Below are 21455 nucleotides of genomic sequence, written 5' to 3' on the forward strand. Positions count from 1 at the left end.
AGCTCTTTTCATCTGACTCGTAAAATATGAAAAGATTGCCGAGTTTTGGCCTTCCAGCTCGTTAAAGCGACCGGAAGTGTTATCCCTCCTCTAGATTTTAATCTTTTTGGACCTGAGGGATTATTGCACAAAAATATCGAGCGCTTGTATTGTTTGGCTCATTAAAACTATCGAAAATGCATCCCTTCTGTATTGTTTTATACTTTTTCGGACTTAAGGGATTAGATGACGAAAAAGTACTTCCGGAGTTATCTTTATGTTCCTTTTCAGACTCTCTAAAAATGAAAAGGACCGAGTTATCTTTGTCGTTAAACTCGTTAAAAACATTAATAGCGACAAACTTGTCTTTAGACGAGAACGAGTTTCACTATCGCCAGGCTCGTTAAAACATAGCGATGGGTTTGCCCGAAGGGAAAATTATAGAACAAGCATATGTTATCCTCCTCAAGCTTGACAAAAATAAAGAGGTACTGGTCAGCAATGACTGGGGAAAAATTGGGAAGAAACTCAAAGAATCTTTATTGGTAGCAAGTCGCTCTTGAACATGACACTTCCACTCCATGCCTGAGTCGGGTTGGGTTGTTTCATTCACCGGTCACATCACCATGGTCTCGCCATACCATCCACCTTTGGGGTAAATGCTACCAATCCATCATATAAGTGTCGCCGATATGTTCAAGAGAAGTCATCCAGAGAAGTCACCCGTGTCCCATCCACTACCATACATTATACTTCATTCTCTCATGACCGCCACCCTGAACCATATATCATCAGATCGTTTTCACCTCCATCAAAATCATTTGCTCCGTTCCGTGTCACTAATGTGGGATACATCAAGGCCCTCCTTTGACGAATCGCTTCTTGTCGACATCAGCTCATTATCCAAGAAGTTGATCTAGGAACACCCCTTTCGGTACTTTGAAGCTTGCATGCCTCAATTGCAAGTTTCTCACTTCCGGCAACAGGTATACATCAATGACCTTCGACCGAAAGATTTTGCATGGTGTTCGACGCCAAGTCCTTTATTCACACCACGTGAATTGTACTGCAGTACCTTGAGGGTCATTATCATTATCGGTGATTCCTCTCGCGCTTGTTAACAGTTTACATCATTGACTGGTAATCAAGTGATGTCTTTCCATGTTCGACTTCAAAACATTTTTCACATGGATCGACTTGTACTTAGAGTGAAGATCGGACGAGATTGAAGACCCCGGATCTAGTTTCATCCATCCGGGCTGCGATATATATTCAGGAAAAATAAAGACATTGAAATGTACAACATTGCAGCACACATAATCATCCTACCAAAAGGATGATGATTTCATCAAGATCATCAGTCTACCATCAGACGATTATCTGTCCTATGTACATAGAAATGAATTTATAAAGCTGAGCATGGGAATGCCCGCCTCGGCTAGATCATGAAAACAGTATGAAAATAATGTATTGTATTGTATCTTATTACAGGTCTCCTCCCAGCATTGAAAGAACTTCGGATCCTCCTAATAAAGCTTTTCACCCGATAAACGGCCTCATACTTTAGGGGGCAATTGTTATAGACATTGTTGTGCCTTACAGCTATAAGCATGAAATGTCCATAAACCAAGGGATCCTAAGTCCCTAAAGATGTTGTTCCAGCTCCTAAAGAAACAAGGTCAACAAATGACAGCTTCTCCCAGAAGTTCTGCACCAGAAATTTCCCAAAACTAGTCAAATCAGGATAAATTCAGATGCTCCACTAGCTGCCTGCGTTGCAAAGCACCCAAATACACTGGCTAGGTGCATTGCAACATAGGTGAATGCACTACCAGGGTGCGTTGAGCGGGAAATGACAAATGGAAAAGTCATTCAACGAGGTGGAAAGACAATGGAAGCTTCCAGAATATTCTCCAATGACACTTTCCTCACTGAATTCGACTAGTGATGAGTAAGAGGCTCTCAGCCTCCAAGTGGAAACAAGAACTGACAGAGATAAGCCACAAGTCAAAACATAAGCTGAATCATCCTCTCTGCTTACATCTATATATGGATCCCTCATCCCAGAGATCCAGAGGCTGGAATTTTGTACTTTGCAGAGAATTGTTGTTCGTTTGAGATTGAGATTGGTGCATTGGGTGATTTATGCTTTGTTGGAGGTGAGGAAGGGATTCCTTTGCTGGGAGGTAGATGCTGGATCGGGACTCACTTGGTTGTATCTCCTCTTGGACTTTCTTATTATATCAATAAAACTATTTGAGTTTCTCCTACATGCTGTATATCAATGATGCTTTGTTATGTTTGCATGTTTAGCTTAAATCTGATCATAAGCTAGTTATGAATGTAAATCTATGTCTTTTGTGTAGTTTTCCTCTTCTGTGATCTTGCAGGAACTTGGTGAAGCTGGACCAGTAAGGGAGCAGGCAGCGGGAAGCAAACAAAGAGGAGAGCGATTGGATCAAAAAACTAGCGAAAGACACAGGTTAGTTACATCCTTCCTCTTCGTTTACATTTCATAAAGAAGAATACGAAAATAGTTTTCCTTGTTTGTTGCTAAGGCACTATCACACCTTAGAGTGGGATAGGGGCATTATGAATAGATACTTTTCCCAACAACACCTCTGGAATATCTTTTACCCTTATGTTCAATTTTTGGATCTCCTCAATGTGCTCCATTATTGAACTCTTTTGTTTGAGACTTATCAATTGGCTAAAAAAAGTGTTACTTTCTGTATCCTCATAATGTGCTATCAATTCTTCCGTAAAAATTGCCCAAGTGATAAATTGTTTACGAGAGCAAAGCCATTAATACCATACAAACTTATTTGGTTCCAAATATACAGTTGCCATACGTACCTTTTGTGTGTTTTGCACATTATTGAGATCGAAGAATTGCTCCATCTGTAATATCCATGTAGCAGGATCCTTGCCATCAAACTTCCTCATATCGATTTTTGGAATATGGCGAGTCTTCGATCCAACATTAGCGTCTATGGAATCATGATTAACATTTCTTTTATTCTCATCATGACTTTCCTTTAGTACCCTTTCATCCTTAGTGCCCATTTCTTGTAGCAACTTATTCATATTTATCTTCAATTCGTCCATGTTTGTCCTCAAATCTGTCTTCAAATCTACCATGTCTCTCTTCAAATCTATGTTCGAATCATCCATCTTAGCTTCCATGCCCTTTATCTTAGATTTTACGCCATTTATCTTAGCTTCTGTAAGCTTTGGTGAGCGTGACATTTGTTGCACTTGTTCTTGTAATTTTGATATATCATGTAGCATTTCTTCCTCTTCTTCATGAGTCATGCTAGAGCTTTCAGGTTCCTTACTCGGTGTTTGAATTTTCTTTCCTCGGGGCATAAGTTACCGATAATAATGCTTTACTATGCCCTTTGAATTCCTTCAAACCAAGCTTACGCAAAAATTTTAAAAAAAAACTACACACCTTTTTTCCCTTTGTAGAAGCCTGATATTGAATCGGATGTATCTCTATAATTTCGGATCATCCAGTTCTGAAATTGCAACCTGTAGTAGCCTTCTGTGTCCTATTTCCAATGCCATAAGTCTAACCCAAATTGGATTCTCCAAGGAAGAGTTATGTGAAATCTCCCACAGTGACTTGATTTTAGACTAATTTAGTAGAGCAAACTTGTACGACGTGCCACAAGTCACTGTTTTGACCTATGGATCTGAAAAATGCATAAAAGAAACTACAGTCCGTTCTCTTTCTGTACCTTCTTACAGAATTTCAATTCGATTTTCAGAGAGAAAGTTATGACAATTTTCCCCAGGTCACCTGTTTAGAATGTAAGTCAGGAGTCTGCAAGAAGACTAACTTCCTCAGATCATATCTCTAAAAATATAGCGTGAAATTATCTGAAATTTGGACCCAAGGTTCAATGCTATTACTTCTCAAATCATTTTTTTTTTCGAATTCTGAAATTTCACAGAAACAAAGTTATAGCGAAAATGCCAAGATGACCTGTTTGGAGCAACGAAACCCTAGAATCCAAAGCTCTGATACCAAATGTTATGAAACCAGCTCAAGAAAAGATATAAAAGATGGATCAACACAGAATTCAGCCTCTTCGAGGGGCAACCTCCTTTACATTACATAAATGAACAATTCTTTGATGATTCAAATGACAAAGCCTCCTTTCTATATATAGGAGTCTGCGGAGTCACAATATAATCCAGTGGACCTAACAATATTAATATAAAGCCACAAAAATAACAATAGAGGGATTCTGTGGGGCACAGAAATAACAATATGGGGGTAATAGGGGCACAACAATATAAATAAGGGGTATAACTACAATAGTAATGGGGTAATCACTAGTATTATAGGGAGCCAACACATCGACAAATCAAAAACCAGATAAAATAGATTGAAATAGACAAATGAAGCTATATAATTATGGACGTAAAAATAGAAAAGGAAACGAGGTCGAGATACTTCACCATCAAACCCAAGGAGAGTGACCAATATCCAAGACTTCATCACACCTCAAAACAATAACAACACTACCTTATTTCCTTGCATGTTATAGATGTTAATAGACCCCTTAATAGGGGATAATATACTAAAACAAAATTTGAGAAGTGAAAGGGATTTACCCATTGAATGGAGATTTTTCAGAGTGCCAAAGGAGAAAGAAGCCCCTTAAGACTGCAAAATCAGTTGGTATGTCTCAGCCTCAATGCATTTCAACCCCAAGCCAATGTAATTACATCACCACCCACAACAGAGTTTCTTCGCCTTTGACCTTCCCTTTTTACAGCTAAAACTGCAGGAAGATATGTAACAAGCTATAACAGGAGTGTTGTGTAGGGGATACATCATGAGGAAGGTCTTATTTCTATTTGTTTTCATATGAGTAACAGGCTAGAGAAGTGTGCTCTCACTCCACCACCTCCAATCTTCAATAGTGTGCTGAAGCATTTGATATTTCATTAATGAAATGAATCTTGTAGATCATCATTGTACATTAACTTATGTGAAGGCATATTGCCATGTCCCCTGTTTCTCAAACTAGGTTGGACGACAACAGCCTTCCTCCCCCCATCCATCTGGAGAGTCATCCCATCTACGAAAAAAAATCTAACCAATTTTAAAATAATTAAATTAATAATTAAACAAACTCAATCTTATTCTTCTTATTCTTTTTAAATAAATTACTTAACTTTTTTAATAAATTAATAAATGGTGAAATGTAATTTTGTTTAATAAACTAAAAAAATATAAAATTTAATCTATTTTTTAAGAAATAATCCATTTAAAATTATTTTAAAAAAAATCAATGAATAACTAAGAAATTCAATGGATTTTTTAATAAATTAAGTTAATAAAGAGATCAACAATATATTTTAAATGAAAATTATTAATATTAATATATCTTAAAATCATTTTTTTCATCCCCTTAGGGTAGCTCAATTAGTGATGATTGTGAAAATGAAGTGTTTTTACTAGGAGGTTTTGAGGTTCAAATCCCTCGATTCACCTATGCTTATTAAAGAAGCATACATAGGCACCTAAGGGTTATAGTGGTAGCACTTGGAATCAACGTATGTCAGGTAAGTATGCTTGTCGAAGCAACATATGTAGGTCCGTAGAGATTATAGTGGTAGCATTGGAATCGACACTTGTCACGCAACTTTGTTGATCGAAGGGGCATACTTAGGCACCTAGAGATTATAGTGACATCACTTGGAATCGACTTGTATCAAGCAAGTATGCTTGCCAAAAGAGGACACATAAGCATGTTGAGGTTATAGTGGTAGTGGCTGCTAGAATCCACCAGCGCGAATAAAGAGACATACATAGACACCTTAAGATTATAGTGATAAAAATTAGAATTAACCCATTTCATGAATACAAAATTAACCTAATTACCACTATTTTTAAATAAATAAATAAATAATTCAACTTCCAAAATATTCCAACTTCCAAAAAAACATTAAATTAAATTAAATTCATTTTAAATTATTATAATATATTTTATTACCCAGCCATTTGTAGATTTTCTAGAATAAAAAATTATATATATAATTTTTCCCGAAATATTTTCAAATTAAATAATAACAAAATTATTATTATATTAAATTTTAAATTTTATCAATAAACAAATTATTATAAATTAAAGATCGTTTTCAACTTCCAAGAAAAACCTTTACCCTCGTTTTAAATCATTAAATGAATATTATTGAGTTGACTTATTAAAGAATTTTTTTATTTCCAAATCCCATTCTTCGATGTCATAAAATTAAATAACAACATATTTTTAATATTTTAATATGCCGCCTTATCTATCAAATAAACGCACGACCGAGGGACTGTAGGTATGACTATGTTGATTTTTTAATATTAATAAAGTGCATAATATGAAGTGGTTTTAAATTTTTGTTTAGATCATGGAAATAATATTATTTTGATAAAAAAATTAATTTTTTTTGAAATTTGGGTTATAATGGTTAAATTTTAATATTAATTTCGTTATATTGGTTAATTTTGTTAAAATTTATAGAATATTTTATTAAGCTTCAAGCTTCAAGATAATTTTAATTTTAAGTATTCAAAAAAATAACAGTAAATTTTAACTAACCAAATTTACCACTACCAAAACAACCTCATTTTTATTAGATTACCGTTGTCAAATTTCAAAATAATTTGGAATGCCCAAAAATAAATAGCTGTAAATTTTTTACTGGGCAAATTTGGCAATGCCTAGACCACGCCATTTTAATATACCACCGCCAGGCACATCAAATAAACACGCGAGAGCGTAGGGCGATGTATACGCAATTCATACAGGCGTGGGCGCGTGTATCTACGGTCAGAATGACGGGCTGTGTGCCTCTGTATTTTTTGCCATCCCTTCTCTGCATTTTATGGCAAATACTCCCCACTCCGGTTAGATCTGCATTTTGTGTAGCTAGATGAGAAGCTGCAGGACGTCAGAAGTTCGAGTCTCGATGGACTGCTTTCTCGCCATGCAGATGTAGGGAAAGTTTCACATCTTTCGTAAATTTTTACATGCGCGTCAGTTTCATTAAAGAACAGCCTCTGGTCGATCTGCGTTATCAAAAGTCTGCATCTCGGTGCTCTAGAGAATAATGGTAAACTAAAATTGCATTTTTCTTTCGCGCCAACTTATTTTTAGGTGCAATAATGGTGGGAAAGAGTTCTTACATTGCTTTCTCGCAGGCAAAACTTACAGAAAACGGAGACAGCGACGACAATTTATCCAATAATTCGTCCAAGAAAAGACAGCGCTGCTCTGGAGCTCCTCCTTCAGCATCCTCTGGGTGCGTGAGCGAACAGAAATATAAAGGATGTAACCTGCACTGCAAAAGCTCCATGGATGAGGTGAGTTAAGGTTTCCTTATTTTCTAAAATATTTGAAGTCATAATAAGGTGGCGCCGGAAATCATCATAAGAGTATATTGTTTTTAATAAAGTTAAAGTATTTTTGTTATCAAGAGGTTATTGGGTAGAATTTTTTTGGGCACTAGGTCATTGGGTCAATTATGTGGGCACCCTTGGGACTGAAGTGAGGTCATTGGGTAGATTGTGTGGGCACTCTCTAGAGTTATGTTTCACTTAAGGTGGATGTATCTGGTATATTTATTTTGGGCACCTTTGGAGGAAAGCATTGAAGTGAGGTCATTGGATAGATTATGTGGGCACCCTTCAAAGTCAAAGTAAGACAGGAAGTGGATGTGCCTTGTACAAATATGCCTGGTAAAAATATTTTCTGCACCCTTGGAGGTCAGAGGGTCAATTCTCCTAGGGAAATGATGGTCGATGTGCCTGGTACAAATATTTTGGGCATCCTTAGGGCATGAAGTGAGGTTATCGGATCGATTATGTAGGCACCCTCCAGAGTCAGGCACGAAGTGATCCCTTAAGGTGGATGTGCCTAGTACAAATATTTTGGGCACCCTTGGAGGTCACACGATCAATTCTCCTCGGGGAAGTGATCGCTTAAGGTGGATGTCTCTTGTACAAATATTTTGGGTACCCTTGTAGGTCACAGGATCAATTCTCCTACTCGGGGAAGTGATTGCTTAAGTTGGATGTGGGTGGTACAAATATTTTGGGCACCCTTGGAGGTCACAGGGTCAATTCTCTGGGTCAGGTCACATGGTCAATTCTCTTGGAGGAAGTCATCGCAAGTTGGATGTGCCTAGTACAAATATTTTGGGTGCCTAGTACAAATATTTTGGATACCCTTGGAGTTCACAAGCTCAATTCTCTGAACAACCTCTGAGTCAGACTTCATGGTTGAGCCTCCAAAAAATGATCACTTGAAATGAATGTGCCCAATATGACCAAAATAGTAATTTAAAATAAATGTGCTTCATATAAATATTCTAAAAACCCTTCGAGTCAAGCTTCCTAATTGAGCACGCTGGACTTAATCACTCAAGTGAATTTCCCTAATATCTTCCTAACTGAGCAGGCTGGACGTAATCACTTAAGTGAAGTTACCTAGTACAAATATTATGTACACAAAGTAGTTACATATCACCACACTCCGTCAAACAAACAAAAAAATGGGACACTCCTTAGAACTCTTACAGTTGAGATATCTCTTACCGCACTCTCTGATTGTGTTTTCTGTGTCGCATGAGAATTCGTTCCCGTCCTTGTTCCGTGTGTTCTAGCGTTCCAATGATTTCCCTACTCTTGAAAATGTTCCGAAAAGGGTGGGCGTTCCAAAGGGGACTTCGGAAATGTGGTGCTTGTACCCACCCCCATTCTGGGTAACTCTTGGGAACATTCCTCATTTACTTGACTAGATTAGGGACTCCTCAGAGTACTCTGCAATAAGCCCTTCTTCTCTGTGCAGTTAAATGAGAAAGTAAACATAAAAGCATGAAAACCTAAGCTGTTTCATTTAAATTTCAGCTGTCATTTAGAAATTACCAAATTGGACACTGTTAGTTGTCTTGGTCTTTCGAAGCCGACTTTAGTTGTTTGAAGCGTCCTTCTCTTTGGAGGTTGTTGCACTCCTCATTTTAACTTTTTTAGGCGTTGCAAACTTCTCCATCTAGGTTCTTCTAGTTTATTGCTTAAATCTGTAATCTCCAAGGTCTCTGAAGTTTGCATCATGTGCATGGTTATACAATACGACCGCATTGGCCACTTTAACACGATTTCGATCGAAATGCACATTCGAATTCCTGAAATCTTGCATGTTCACAGACTCTTGCTTCTTGTCATTCGATTTTGGCTCTAGCCCTTCTACCTTGCCCCGGCTTACACATGTATGTATGGGAGTTTCAGGTTTTGGATTACATTATAAGTTTTTATATTTATTATTATTATTGTGTAATGTTGTAATGTAAACTTCTGCTTCTTGTCATTCGATTTTGGCTCTGGTCCTTCTACGTTGACCCAGCTTACACATATATGTATGGGAGTTTCAGGTTCTGGATTACATTATGGGTTTTTATATTTATTATTTTTATTGGGTAATGTTGTATTCCAAACATTCCAGATCTTTGTTTTGAAAATAATAGAAATTCTGGGTGCTGAATCAATTCATTCGAGATCTTTGTTTTGAAAATAATAGAAATTCTGGGTGCTGAATCAATTTCCCCATAGTAGGATTTTTTTTTTTTTTAATTAGGAGACTTGTATTCTGGGAAAATTGTGGGTTTGTTACAATTATATGATTCTAATAACAAGAGTTTTATATTTTAATAATGTAAATTTTCAAAATAGCTTTGATGTTAAATAAAAATTAACCTCCATTTCGTGTTAAGTCTGAATATTTTGGTATTCTTTATCAGGAATATTCACTAGTTCCGTTGAAGGAATTGTTCACATATTGGAACAATGTTGCAAGCAATGGGAAACAGTGCACCCATTTTTTTTTGGCAGCTCGGCCTAGAAAGCATTATTTTCCTGCGAGAAAAACGTCAAATTAGTTGTAGAATATATCAATGCATGCATATTATGAACAAATTAAGATAGAAATGGCATTTATAGTATATTAATGATCACTTATTGGAATATCAACCATTTATAATCTAGAATCTTCTCCTCTTGTCTCACCTTTTCCTGTACCTCAATTATCCAAGGATATTAGTCAACATTGCCCAATTTTGATCAAAATATCTAATCCAAGGCTTAAAATATGATAGACAAACTTAACATGCCCAATCAATGATTTTAACTTGAGTCAAGGATACAATTTTTCTAGGGCCATGAAAAAGGAGTTCAACCATCAACACGACCAACACTGGGGTGCATATAGGGCTTGGTGATCTTGCTTAGATGCCAATCACGTAACCCCATACTTGCTATAATCTAAAGAAATGCTACAATCCCATTAATCTTGAAATCTTGAAAACTGTCAAGTCCACTGAATTTTGAATGGGATATCAAATTATTTTTTTCCATATGAAGTGTTGGAACCACTCTCAAACACTTAAATAATTTCATGGTCATGTTAAAAACATAAGTAGAGAGTTGAAAATGAAAAATAGAGAAAAATGTCACTTTTACTTTAAGAATTTAACATTACCATTAGGGAGCATCTAGGAAGCTACAAGGGAGCACATTTGGAGTGTCTAGGAAGCATGGTTCTTCAAATAAGGGTCACATAATTCAAAAAAAAAAATCTCACAAAACCATGCAAGTTCTTTCTAGAACTACATGTAAAGTGTAGCGGAATCGTGCAAAAACTATGGTTTGGCTTGCGAAACTACGAATGAAACCCTCACAGTTCGCACAAGTCAAGGAAACACAATTTTCAAAGCGAACTGTGGTTTTGAAATTTGAGTTTGTAGTTTTCTTCACAGATCACTCATGGCTTCGCACGATTTGCAGTTCCAGGTTTTGATTTGTAAGGGGGTGGTTTTTGTAACATTGTGTTGGAGTATGTAGCTATTACTTGTGTTATGTGTGTGATCATATTTGATTGTTAGGATAGATGGTCATTATTAGGAGTTTATTTCTAGCCTTTATGAGATTGTGAGGCTCAGTTGGATGTGAGAGATTATCCAATTAAATGATTATGTGTCCAAGATAGTTTGTCTATCTTGAGATAAATCTTTTTGTATTTGTATTTTTACTATTAGATTAATTAACGCAGAGCACATTCAACACAAATTTCGTGTGGAATAATGTCTCCTCTTCCATTCTAACATCACATATACATAAATATCACTTTGTTGACAGCTAGCCATCTCTCACACTTACCTCTACATGTTTTGATATTACAAAATTGACAAGCGACTCACCATGCTTGTTTAAAAGAAAGGCGTCAATTTCTAATGATGTCACCTTGTTTCCTAATTGATCCCCTATAGAGTTGTGAATCTGAGAGTAGTATGGAGATTGATTCATATGGATTCAAACACAACCCTAAAATAGAGCATATGTCTCTGCTTGGTTGTTTGTGGCCTGCCCAAAACACCATCAAAAGGATAGTTCAACTTGTCAACCAAAACTCATTTTCACCTCACACTTGCCACTCTTGTTTCACAACCAATAACAAATGCAGAAAAATCAATCTGATTAATCTCAAGTTCAATAAAACAATATTATTAAGTTCACATTTTTCATATTGAATTTTTTCCATTGAAATTTATCGATTTTGTACTATTATATGGTAACTAGTTTTACAACAAAAATGATTGTTTTTGTTTATCTTATTTTCCTTTCATTTTGTCCCAAACATGTTTAAATAGATGTAAACACTTCTTCATCTATTCAATCTAAAATGGGATCAACTATAATATTTCTACAATCAATTGAAAGCTCAACTTCAACCAACTTAGAAAAAACTTTAGTGCAATTTTTCAAAAATATCACCTAAAAGATAATAAAAACAATGGTGGTCTTGAGGAATGAGTATGCAATTTAGAAAAAGCAACAATAAATTATAGAATCATCTCTTGGGCATACTAAGGATAGAATGAAAACATTGTTGAGAAATCTAGTGGTAGCTAGATAGATGATTTCTCCTTTTTTATAGTTTTTTATGATGCCTTTTTACTTATCTTGATTACATTATTCTTCAACTTGATTGTTGAAGATTATTATTTTTTTCTCTTCATCAAACAAATACCAAACTATAAATAACAATAAGACAAAGGACGCAAGATATAGGCAATTATCCAAAGCCAAAACCTCTCCAACTAAGAGGAAAACCCACATGAATTCTTCTCTTCTTATAGAACTTCAAATGGTGAATTCCAAGACCTACGACCCTTGACTAAGACCCCTCCAAGACCAATTCATAGCTCCTCCTTCATGAACTTCTATTCCTCCAAGTCAACCTTGGTCAAGCTTGTTCCACTATTTCAAATTTCGGCCCTAGATCAGAATTTCGGCTAGCTGTTGTAGACCTGTAATTTTAGCATCTTCTGCAAAAACCCTAGGTCACACGTGTGGCTTGGAAGTGGAATAATTTGCCTCCTTTATTCTTCGCTTGACTTCATTTCCCTTCCTCGACAATTTGGCTTGCTAGAGAGACCTTTCTTGACCCAAAACTCAGCCCTTGAAGGTGAATGCAATTTGGTACTTGCTACTGTAGAAGGATGCCCTAATCCACTTCGTACATGTGAGAAGAATACCTAAAAACAATCCCAAAAATTTGATTTTTTTCTCCTTCTTGTCCTCTTCTTCACACTTTTCCTCTTCCTTGATCGAACTCGTGTGAGTGATAAGAGAGTCCTAACATGAGGTTAAGTCCTCCTTTATATAGGCTTCTTGTCCATGTTTGTAAGGTGACTTGTAACTGCCTTTAGGCTGACTTGTTGCTTGAGTAGGCCAACTTGTTCATTGCACCATGACAAGCTCTTGGAGGGTCTTTTGACTCAAATTGACTTAAATAAAAAAAAAATTACAATATGTAACATGCCCAAGAAGGGTCTTTCACACATGACAATGACATTCTGGACCTATAGACTAAATGACAAGCCCAAAAATCTCACAATGGGAGCTTGACCTATAAAACGAATTTCCTTGAGCTTGAAATCCATGCCTCAAGAATAACAATAATAAATTTATTTTTCTCATTACATAAAATCATGATTACATATGTCATTGTGAAGACCAAGCCTAGTTACACATTTCAAAACTCCCTCTTAACTAGGGAAGTATTCATAATCCATACAAGGTACTTGGAAATTCTCAATCTGAAGAGTATTCATACGAAAAGTTGGATTGGTAACCAATTTGTTTAGCATCATATCACCCATCATTGTCACATAGAAAGGTCTTTAATAGCAACTCTATCTCTCCACAAGATCAAAACATAATGTTGGCAAGACCAATGACTTATAGACACCATCATCATTGTCTCCCAAGGTACATACCCCACCTGTGTGTTCATAGGGTATGTCCTCCTAGTACTATACTTATCTTGGATTCCCAAACTTCAAAGAATATCGGTCCTCTTCGACTACTCTTATCTTGGATTCCCTACCTCATCCTCAAAGAGTATCAGATTCTAGATGCTTATCCAATCCTCCACCCTTTCTTCCCAAAGTGAAGACAATAATGATGTGTCTATCTCTCCCTCACAACTAGGGATGATATAACCATTCCTATAAAGAAATGTAGCCACTTCTATAAAAGTAATGTACCTAGGATCCCTCTTATTCACGGACTTGTCCAAGCTCCCTCTTAACTAGGTACTTGCTTCTAGCAACTTTCAACAATAGGTGGAGATCGTGGGATTCTCAAATGATTGTGGGGCTCCTTCTTTTGATGTCATGAAGTTCATCCTTTTCATAATGGATCCTTCATCAGTCGTAGGGCCTCAGCCATCCATATTTTTCCTTCATGAGCTTCATCAATTTTTCATCCGTCTCTTCATTGGAAAGTGATATTTTAATCCACATCTTGATTTTCTCCATACGACTACCTCTTCCAAGTCATGTTTCCTTTAGGATATTTCATCCAACCACATGAGTGCTAGTTGTAGGTGACATCTACAACTTCTCCTTCGATATCCCTGTATCAATCCATCCCGACGTTGTTCGAAAATAAAAAAATGAACATGAAATTAAAGTTACCTTTTGTGATGGCCTTTCATCATGACATCTTTCTTGCAATAACAACATCCTACACATTCAGAAGCACATATCCAAAATTTTCAATTCAAAGGTCTCCTTTCTTCACAGACCTCATCAGGGCCTTTCATGCCTTCTCTATGGAGATTTCATGGTCAATTATTCTAGTCATCAGATGTTTATTTTTTTTTGCTCGTGACCATAGTTGCACCTTTCACGATCTCTTCTTTCTTTCTTCATATATTTCTCCTAGGAACTTCCATCCAAAGTTCCTACACCATTTTCAACCACCTCATATTCCATATGAGAACATATTATGTTGATTTCATCTAGTCAATATTTGAACCATGCCTTCATGCATATTCTCAATGAAAGAGATCCATTTCCTTTGATCATACTCATGAGGTAAAGTATTCACCCATGTTATTTGCAACTACATGATGACACGACTTAATTTATCAAACATATGCATACATACCTATTTTCTTCTTTCCATAATCTAGACTTCCTTTGGCATATTTTGTTCCTTGATTGAGTTTTCTTTAATCATCTTAACTTGTTGCACTCCTTTGTCATCATACCATCATCCTTCTAAAACAATGAATCCCATATAAGGTGGAATTCTCAGCAAGACACTTGCTTCTTCCAAGAGAGGTGAACCATTTAATGAATATTCCAATAGAGGATTTTGATTATCCTCATCCTGCAAATTCTCCTTCCTAATGATGATGATGTATGATGAACTCTACGCCAGATGATTTTATTCTACCCATAAGTACTACTTATGGTTTCAATGAGGGTACCAAGAGCCCTTTTTATGATTGTTATGGACTTCTACTTCAACTAACTTTCAAGCTTCTTATAAAGATGTCATGAGTTCTTGCTTCAATTATATGTAAGTGTGATGCCATCTCCTAAAATGATGCATCCTATCTTGCTTCTAATGTTTCCTACCATGATGGATATACTTTACAAGAGTAAAAAGAACTTAGTGGAGGAGATCATCTCATTCATAGTAGAGATCTCCCATTTCCTCCTTCTTTGGCTTCTTCTTCTCAAGTTCTTCTACTTTTTCATTGATATGGGTTTCTTCCTGTTAGCCTCCTATTGCAACAGGTGTTCATCTTTCATGATTGACATTTTTACATGCCAAATATGTCATACTTTGCATGCTGCAATGCTCCATATTTCCTAAAAAGAGGCCAACGAAGAGGTCATGAAAGTGTGTCAGTCTAAATGCCACTATTGTTCCAATTTTGATAAATTAACCATTGTTGAAGAATTTTTTGGTAAGGGAAGTCCAAACAGCCTAATCTTGGCTTCGCTAGGTTTCAATTTCTTGTTTTAGAATATAGAGAATCATTATCTGTCCAAACAGTTTAATCTTGGCAGATTTGCAGATAGGTAGAGAAACAAAGGAGCCTAACCGCTTAATCTGGGCCCTTGGAAGAAATAAGTGTAGATTTAGATAGAAGGACAGAAAAAAAAAAGGATAATCAGGGTCTGCAAGTCCAAGTGCACCCATACAAAAAAGAAGAAAAAATGCTAGGTAAGTAGGTTGGGTAAGTAGTTTTGTGCTTGCAGAATCATGCTGTGTAATCCATTTCATCTTTTCAAGTGTTATATCTATTCAGATTACAGGGCAAGGCAATTCCCCTTTGGAGGAGCTCAAGCGAGGCATGTCTAACTCCCCTTTCTTCTCATTCCCCAAATCACTCACTAACATCCCCTTAAGGACCTTGGGATCTGCCCAACCAGTCCTGTTATAACTTTATTTTTGTAACAGCACCAAGTCAAGCTTTGACTTTCTTCTGTGAAAGGAAGCCACATTTCTTGCGTAAAATCATGTCTCCATAGTCCATTCACTTTCAATGTCCAAATTTTAGGCTCACAAACTTAGCCTCCCCCCTACACTTCACCTCATTTTCATATTAACCCCTAACTCTATTATCTAGCTCCCTATATCATTTCCCCATCCCAATTTACTACTAAAAATTATATGAAATCCCCAAAAAATATTAAATAACCCCTCCCTTTGGCACTATAGCCATATTTCCTAAGTTCAGGGAATGCTGAGTTCATCTGGGGCTTGGCATTAGCCCTTCCGCATCTGAGCCTGGGATTAATTTAACACCTGTTAAATTAATAGCCAACCCCTGTTTAACATTTATTTAAACACTGCCTGCGCATACCCATAAACCCACATTTCTAATGTTTAACCCCCCCCACCGTATAAAAAAACAAATAAAAACAGAGCGGGCCCCGTCCCTAACCCTCCACCGCGTTATCAATGCCGCCGACCGTCAGATCTGGCGCGCCTAAGATTTACGGTGGGCGGGCCTTTTTGTGCCCCGACATGCTGAGGGTTAATGCCCAGGAGATGGGCGGTTTTCCCATCTTACTCCCGCCACGCATCACCCTCTCGGCTATGGCGGAGCCCCCTCCTCCGAAACCGCCTGGGCACAAAAGCAGTGCGACGGAAACTGCCTTCCCCCCTCCTGCGTCAGCAATACATCATGCTGACGTCATCACGCTGCGTCAGCCTCCTACCACCGTGTCCTTGCCACATAGCTGCCACCCTACTACCACGTCATCTCCTCCACTGTACCGCCACGTCACCCGGCCGTACTGCTGACATCACCCTGTTGGCGTCACCCTGCCACGTCACCGCCATACTGGGACCCGCGACTGACATCATGCTGACGTCACCGTCAAAAAGCACGAAAGGCGCAAATCACAGCCTAGAGAGCCCGGAATCAAAATCTGAGGCAATTTTTGATGCGCGATTAGCGCCTAGCGCTAATCACGCATCGCTACGAGAAATAGACCAAAATGGAAAGCCCTTTCATGGCTCGACCTCTAGTAGACCCGAAACTCGCAAAATGACATAAATTTCTTCATAGAGATTTAGGAAAGGGGCAAAGACAATTTTTAATGCAACAGAGGGCCGAACAACAGCCATGAAAGGTCGAGGCAACAGTTTAAAGAGTATCAGAAGTGAGAAAGGCGCACATTCAGTGCCAAAGCATATCAAGGAAGCGGCAAAGAGTATGAGTCGAATGTTTTTAATGAAAATCTTTTATTCCCAATGCAGGTGAACATTGAATGACCTCCAACAAAGTCAAAGAAAACGGTGGAGCTTTGATCAAGGCTCTCCCATCACAGTTAATGCACTTCAGAACCACTCAGGAGCATGGATCAAAACCCAATGCACAGTTATGGCTAAGTGGTCAGAACAGAGCCATAAAGACAACACATTAAATTCTTTTTTGAGACAGCTGCACCCAGTGCAAATCGAGGATATTTTCTCGCATTTATTTCAGACATGTGTTAGGTTAAAGACACTTATTACAGAAGATCTAACTCGGATCTGATTTTGTAGATATTTTATCTATAAAACCACCCTAATTCACTGTTTAAAGGGTTGGTTGGTTGTATAGCTCCAAGAGAGACTCGCTCTGTATACTTGAGGTTTTACTTAATCAAAGACTATTGAAAATCTTGGAGGAATGACTGTGTGCTGTGTATTAATGTTTTAAAGAATTGAATGTGGAATTCTTGTGCTGCAACATGACTCAATAAGTGTTTCTTACCTTTGTTTTCCATTGAAGTACCATCTAAAATAGCAGAAAGAATGAATAGTTTAGAATTGGTTTAATTGCCCCCTATGCTCAATTTCTGCTGTTTCTTTATGTTTTCATCTGAATTAGTAATGAATATGAATTCCCTGTGGCTCATATTTCCCCTGATTCACTCATGTTTGACAATTATCTAGGGATTCTTCACTGCTCCTAAATAGAGCTCATTCACCTTCCCTCTGCTAAGCTAAATGAGAGATTCTTAATTGCCTCTCATTCCTTAGCCCTCATTCCATCCTTTTAAGCTTGAATCATTGTTTCATATGTAGCTAGCTCGCTCCATATTCCCTCTTGTGACCAAGAAAACGCACCAGCAGTCTTACTCCTTGACTCCACGCCCAATGGTTCTAAAACTTTCATGCTATCCCTGCCTCTCTACTTGGAAGCATCATCCTTCCCACCTAAACTCAAGCATAACCCCTTGTACCTAATAACTAGCCTAAAATCATCATCAACAAAGCGAAATCCTAAAGAGAGAGCCCTCTTTGACTGCTGGTAGGCTAGGACTTGCAGTCCAAAGATTGGTTTGTGGTTACCTCGGCCGTATCCTTTAAGGAGATTTAAGGACAACCTAAGTGATAACATAATGGCGACTCCGCTGGGGACATCCTCAGTTAAATCTCACAAATCAAGTTGGGAAGCTCCATTGGGGAAAACAATGAATTTTCCAATTGCTGCATTTTCCTTAAAACTACAGATGAAGCCTGAATGTCAGCCAGGAAGCCTTTGAAACTGTTCTTGCTTTGCATTTACAGGAGTAAACAAATGCTGCTTCAGTCAATCCTCATGCTAGTTTTAAGTTATAGATAGCTATTCCAAAATTTGATCAGTTCCTTGCTAATTCTAAAAAGCATTCATAGAAAATACCAAAACAAGTTTAGAATTTGGTTCCCAAAAGGAATTCACGGTATACAAGGTCAAATCCAGACCCAAACCCCGTAGCTATTTTTGAAAATCCCAATTTAATCCCAAGGAACCTCAGGAAGCTAGAGCAAAGAGAAGATTTTGTTGACTTTAGCCCTGAAACAGTTCAGCCAAGCTGTGTTCCAACCCCTGTCAAGGTTTTATTTCGTTCAACCCCCACTTCCCCTTGTTCATCATCCACCTCTAAAAGCACTCCTTCCACACCTCCATTTACTGCACATACTCCCATAACTGCTATTGTTAGAGTTGTTCTAGTTGTTCCTATTGTTCCACTTATCCCCGTAAACATGGCTAATAGATATGCACCCCTGCAATTACCTGCTAATCTAGGGGCTATGCCTCAGGATTATCAAACTAAAATCACATATTTTGATGGAACTGGTTCTTGCACATCCCTTCAGCATACAAAGAAGATGCAAGACTATTTTGAGAACTACGAGATAGATGACGATAGCTTGAGAATGAAGATTTTCGTCCAAAGTTTGACAGGTGATGTTAGAACTTGGTTTAGAGCACTCACAGCCAATTCCATAGCAGACCCAGAAGCCTTATACCAGACATTTATCAACAGATGGGAGAAAAAGAAAGACCCCTTGCACATATTATCTGAATATGACACCATCAAAAGAGGCCCTCAAGAATCTGTCTTGGACTATTGTCCAAGATTTAATAATGTTTATAATGCAATACCACAGAGCCTAAGACCTCCACCTGATCTTGCTTTGTATAAATTCCCTAATGGTTTTGACACTGACATGGCTTATGAGTTAAGGGAAAGAGCCCCTCAAACCCTTGTAGACATGCAAAATGTTGTTGTTAGCATAGAGGAAAATCTAATTGCCAAAAGAAACAAAGCTAGAACTGAGAGAAGAACCACCTTTAAAGAGGAACCCTCAGCCTTAGATCAAAAGCTGGATGCTATTATCAGTGGCATGCACAGGCTGGGAGACAAAGTAGAGAGTGTTGAGAGGAAATCATAATGGGAAGGACAACAACCTAATACCATAAGGAACCCAAATTTCCGCAAAACTCAAAATAAAAATGCTGGTAGGTCTAGCCCAGACCATGATGTAAGGCCTCCTTTTCATGAAAATTATGCTAAAGCATCTAGATCTAGTGAACAGATGGAAGATACTCACATGAACTTGGTGGATTTGAAGGCTGAGGAACAAATTTTCCTAACCCAACAAGACCAATATGAGCATGACTTTAATCTATTTCAAAATAAATCTGGTGAATCTTTTGATTTTAAACAAGGCTATGATACTGCTGTGTATGAGGTCCACAAACAATATAAGCTGAGGACAAGAACCATAGATGTGCCTGAAAAGGTTAAACCAAATGATACCAAGTAGCCGAAGAAGATTAAAGAAAAGGTTTCCCTCATAGGAATTGCTGGTAAAACAGTCCCTAATCCCAAGGAACCTCAGGAACCTGATAGATAAATCAATCTATTTTTTTGGCTTGTAAGGTGAATATTATTAGCTATAAAAAATGGTAATTACACGAGTCAAAATAGTGTTTTTGGTTTCTCACTAGAGAGACTTCGCCATAACTAAAAAAGCTCTTTGTAGAGAGGGAAGAGATAATGAGAACAAATAAAGATTACAAAATTCAAAATAGAACTGAAGACTTGGCCAAAGATATACTACCTATAAACATTTATATCATAAGACATATAGAACATTGACATCAGATAACTACGCCGAGGGATCATAGTCCAAAGCTACAATTTGTATTTCCTTGTTTGTATCATCATGAGCAGTCCTCACTATAGGGGGGTTGCCAAGATGTTTCTATACTATGTCTATTATTTGGCCCAATTCTCAATTAGTGATGAATGCACTCCAAAGAATGAAGGATATCTTATTGATGCTCATACTAGTAAGTGAGCACCCACCCCAATAAGAATTTTAACTTTCAATATAGGTTGATAGTTTGCATGTACTAGTTAAAACAACCCCTTGTGTTCCTTACATGTGGAATCTAGTCTTCCCACTCTACCACGACTTATGTATCTGAGAGAGGAGTTATGTGAGTGGAATGGTCTCCCTTAGCTTGAGTACTTTCTTCTTGGATAGGGCCTGAGATAAAATCCAGGTATCATCCAATGAAGTCCTTGAAACAATGATGCATACAAGTGTGCCCCCTTTAGGCTCTTTCCTAGTAATATGTTTACCCCCTTCGAACATGTGTCTGCTAACATGGCATTGAGCCAAGGGTGAACTTATTAATGACTTAGAAAAGAGATTGAATATAGAAGAATATCTCTAAAGCATTAGGGACCTGCCATACCAAGAGAACCCTAGCCTATCAACCTGTAATAGACAGGGATAATGCAAGAGAATTTCCAACCCAAGCTGGCCAATAGGGGTTGGTGTAATGGCCTCCAACACCTTTTCCTCCAGGTTAATTGACAGACCCAGAAAAATATTGAATTATAAAATCCTCAAGATAGTAGAGGTTGTGAATTTGAACCCAACAACAAGGACTATGAAAAAATAGGTAACAAAAGGGGGGTAGGACTATGACTAGGAAGGATTGTAGGACTCCCCTCTTTACATGTGCCCCACACAAACATATAAGACCCAACATAACTTTCCACCCTCTGTCCCTCAGAGCACGTAGATAATTTATGCCAAGGGATTGTGTTATTGGACCCAATGACAAGGAATGTAAACATACAAGCAACAAGTGAGGGATGAGGACACGATTATACAACCATACAATAAGTTCAAAAACTCCACCACTATGACGAGGATAGAAGATAAGATAGAAGACCCAACACAACTTTCCACCCTCTATCACTAAAAAAACTTACTGCAATTAATGCCATGAGAGGGATGCCTCAAGCATGGAATCAAATAATCC

At 37.6% G+C, this 21455-nt stretch overlaps 1 protein-coding gene across 1 annotated transcript in view; it reads left to right on the plus strand.

Moving 5' to 3' along the window:
• The first annotated feature begins 7156 nt into the window (after positions 1 to 7156).
• LOC149209861 (DNA (cytosine-5)-methyltransferase DRM2-like) overlaps positions 7157 to 21455 on the plus strand; it is a 212329-nt gene continuing 198030 nt past the window's right edge. The window contains exon 1 of the mRNA XM_089398780.1: positions 7157 to 7354. Within this exon, the coding sequence (XP_089254906.1) occupies positions 7157 to 7354 (198 nt within the window). The remainder of the gene's footprint in view (positions 7355 to 21455) is intronic.

The sequence above is a fragment of the Pinus tabuliformis genome, chromosome 1_2 (genome assembly GCF_031772625.1).
Source record: "Pinus tabuliformis cultivar Carrire ecotype Pingquan chromosome 1_2, CPIR1, whole genome shotgun sequence".
In the NCBI taxonomy this organism is placed as follows: Eukaryota; Viridiplantae; Streptophyta; class Pinopsida; order Pinales; family Pinaceae; genus Pinus; species Pinus tabuliformis.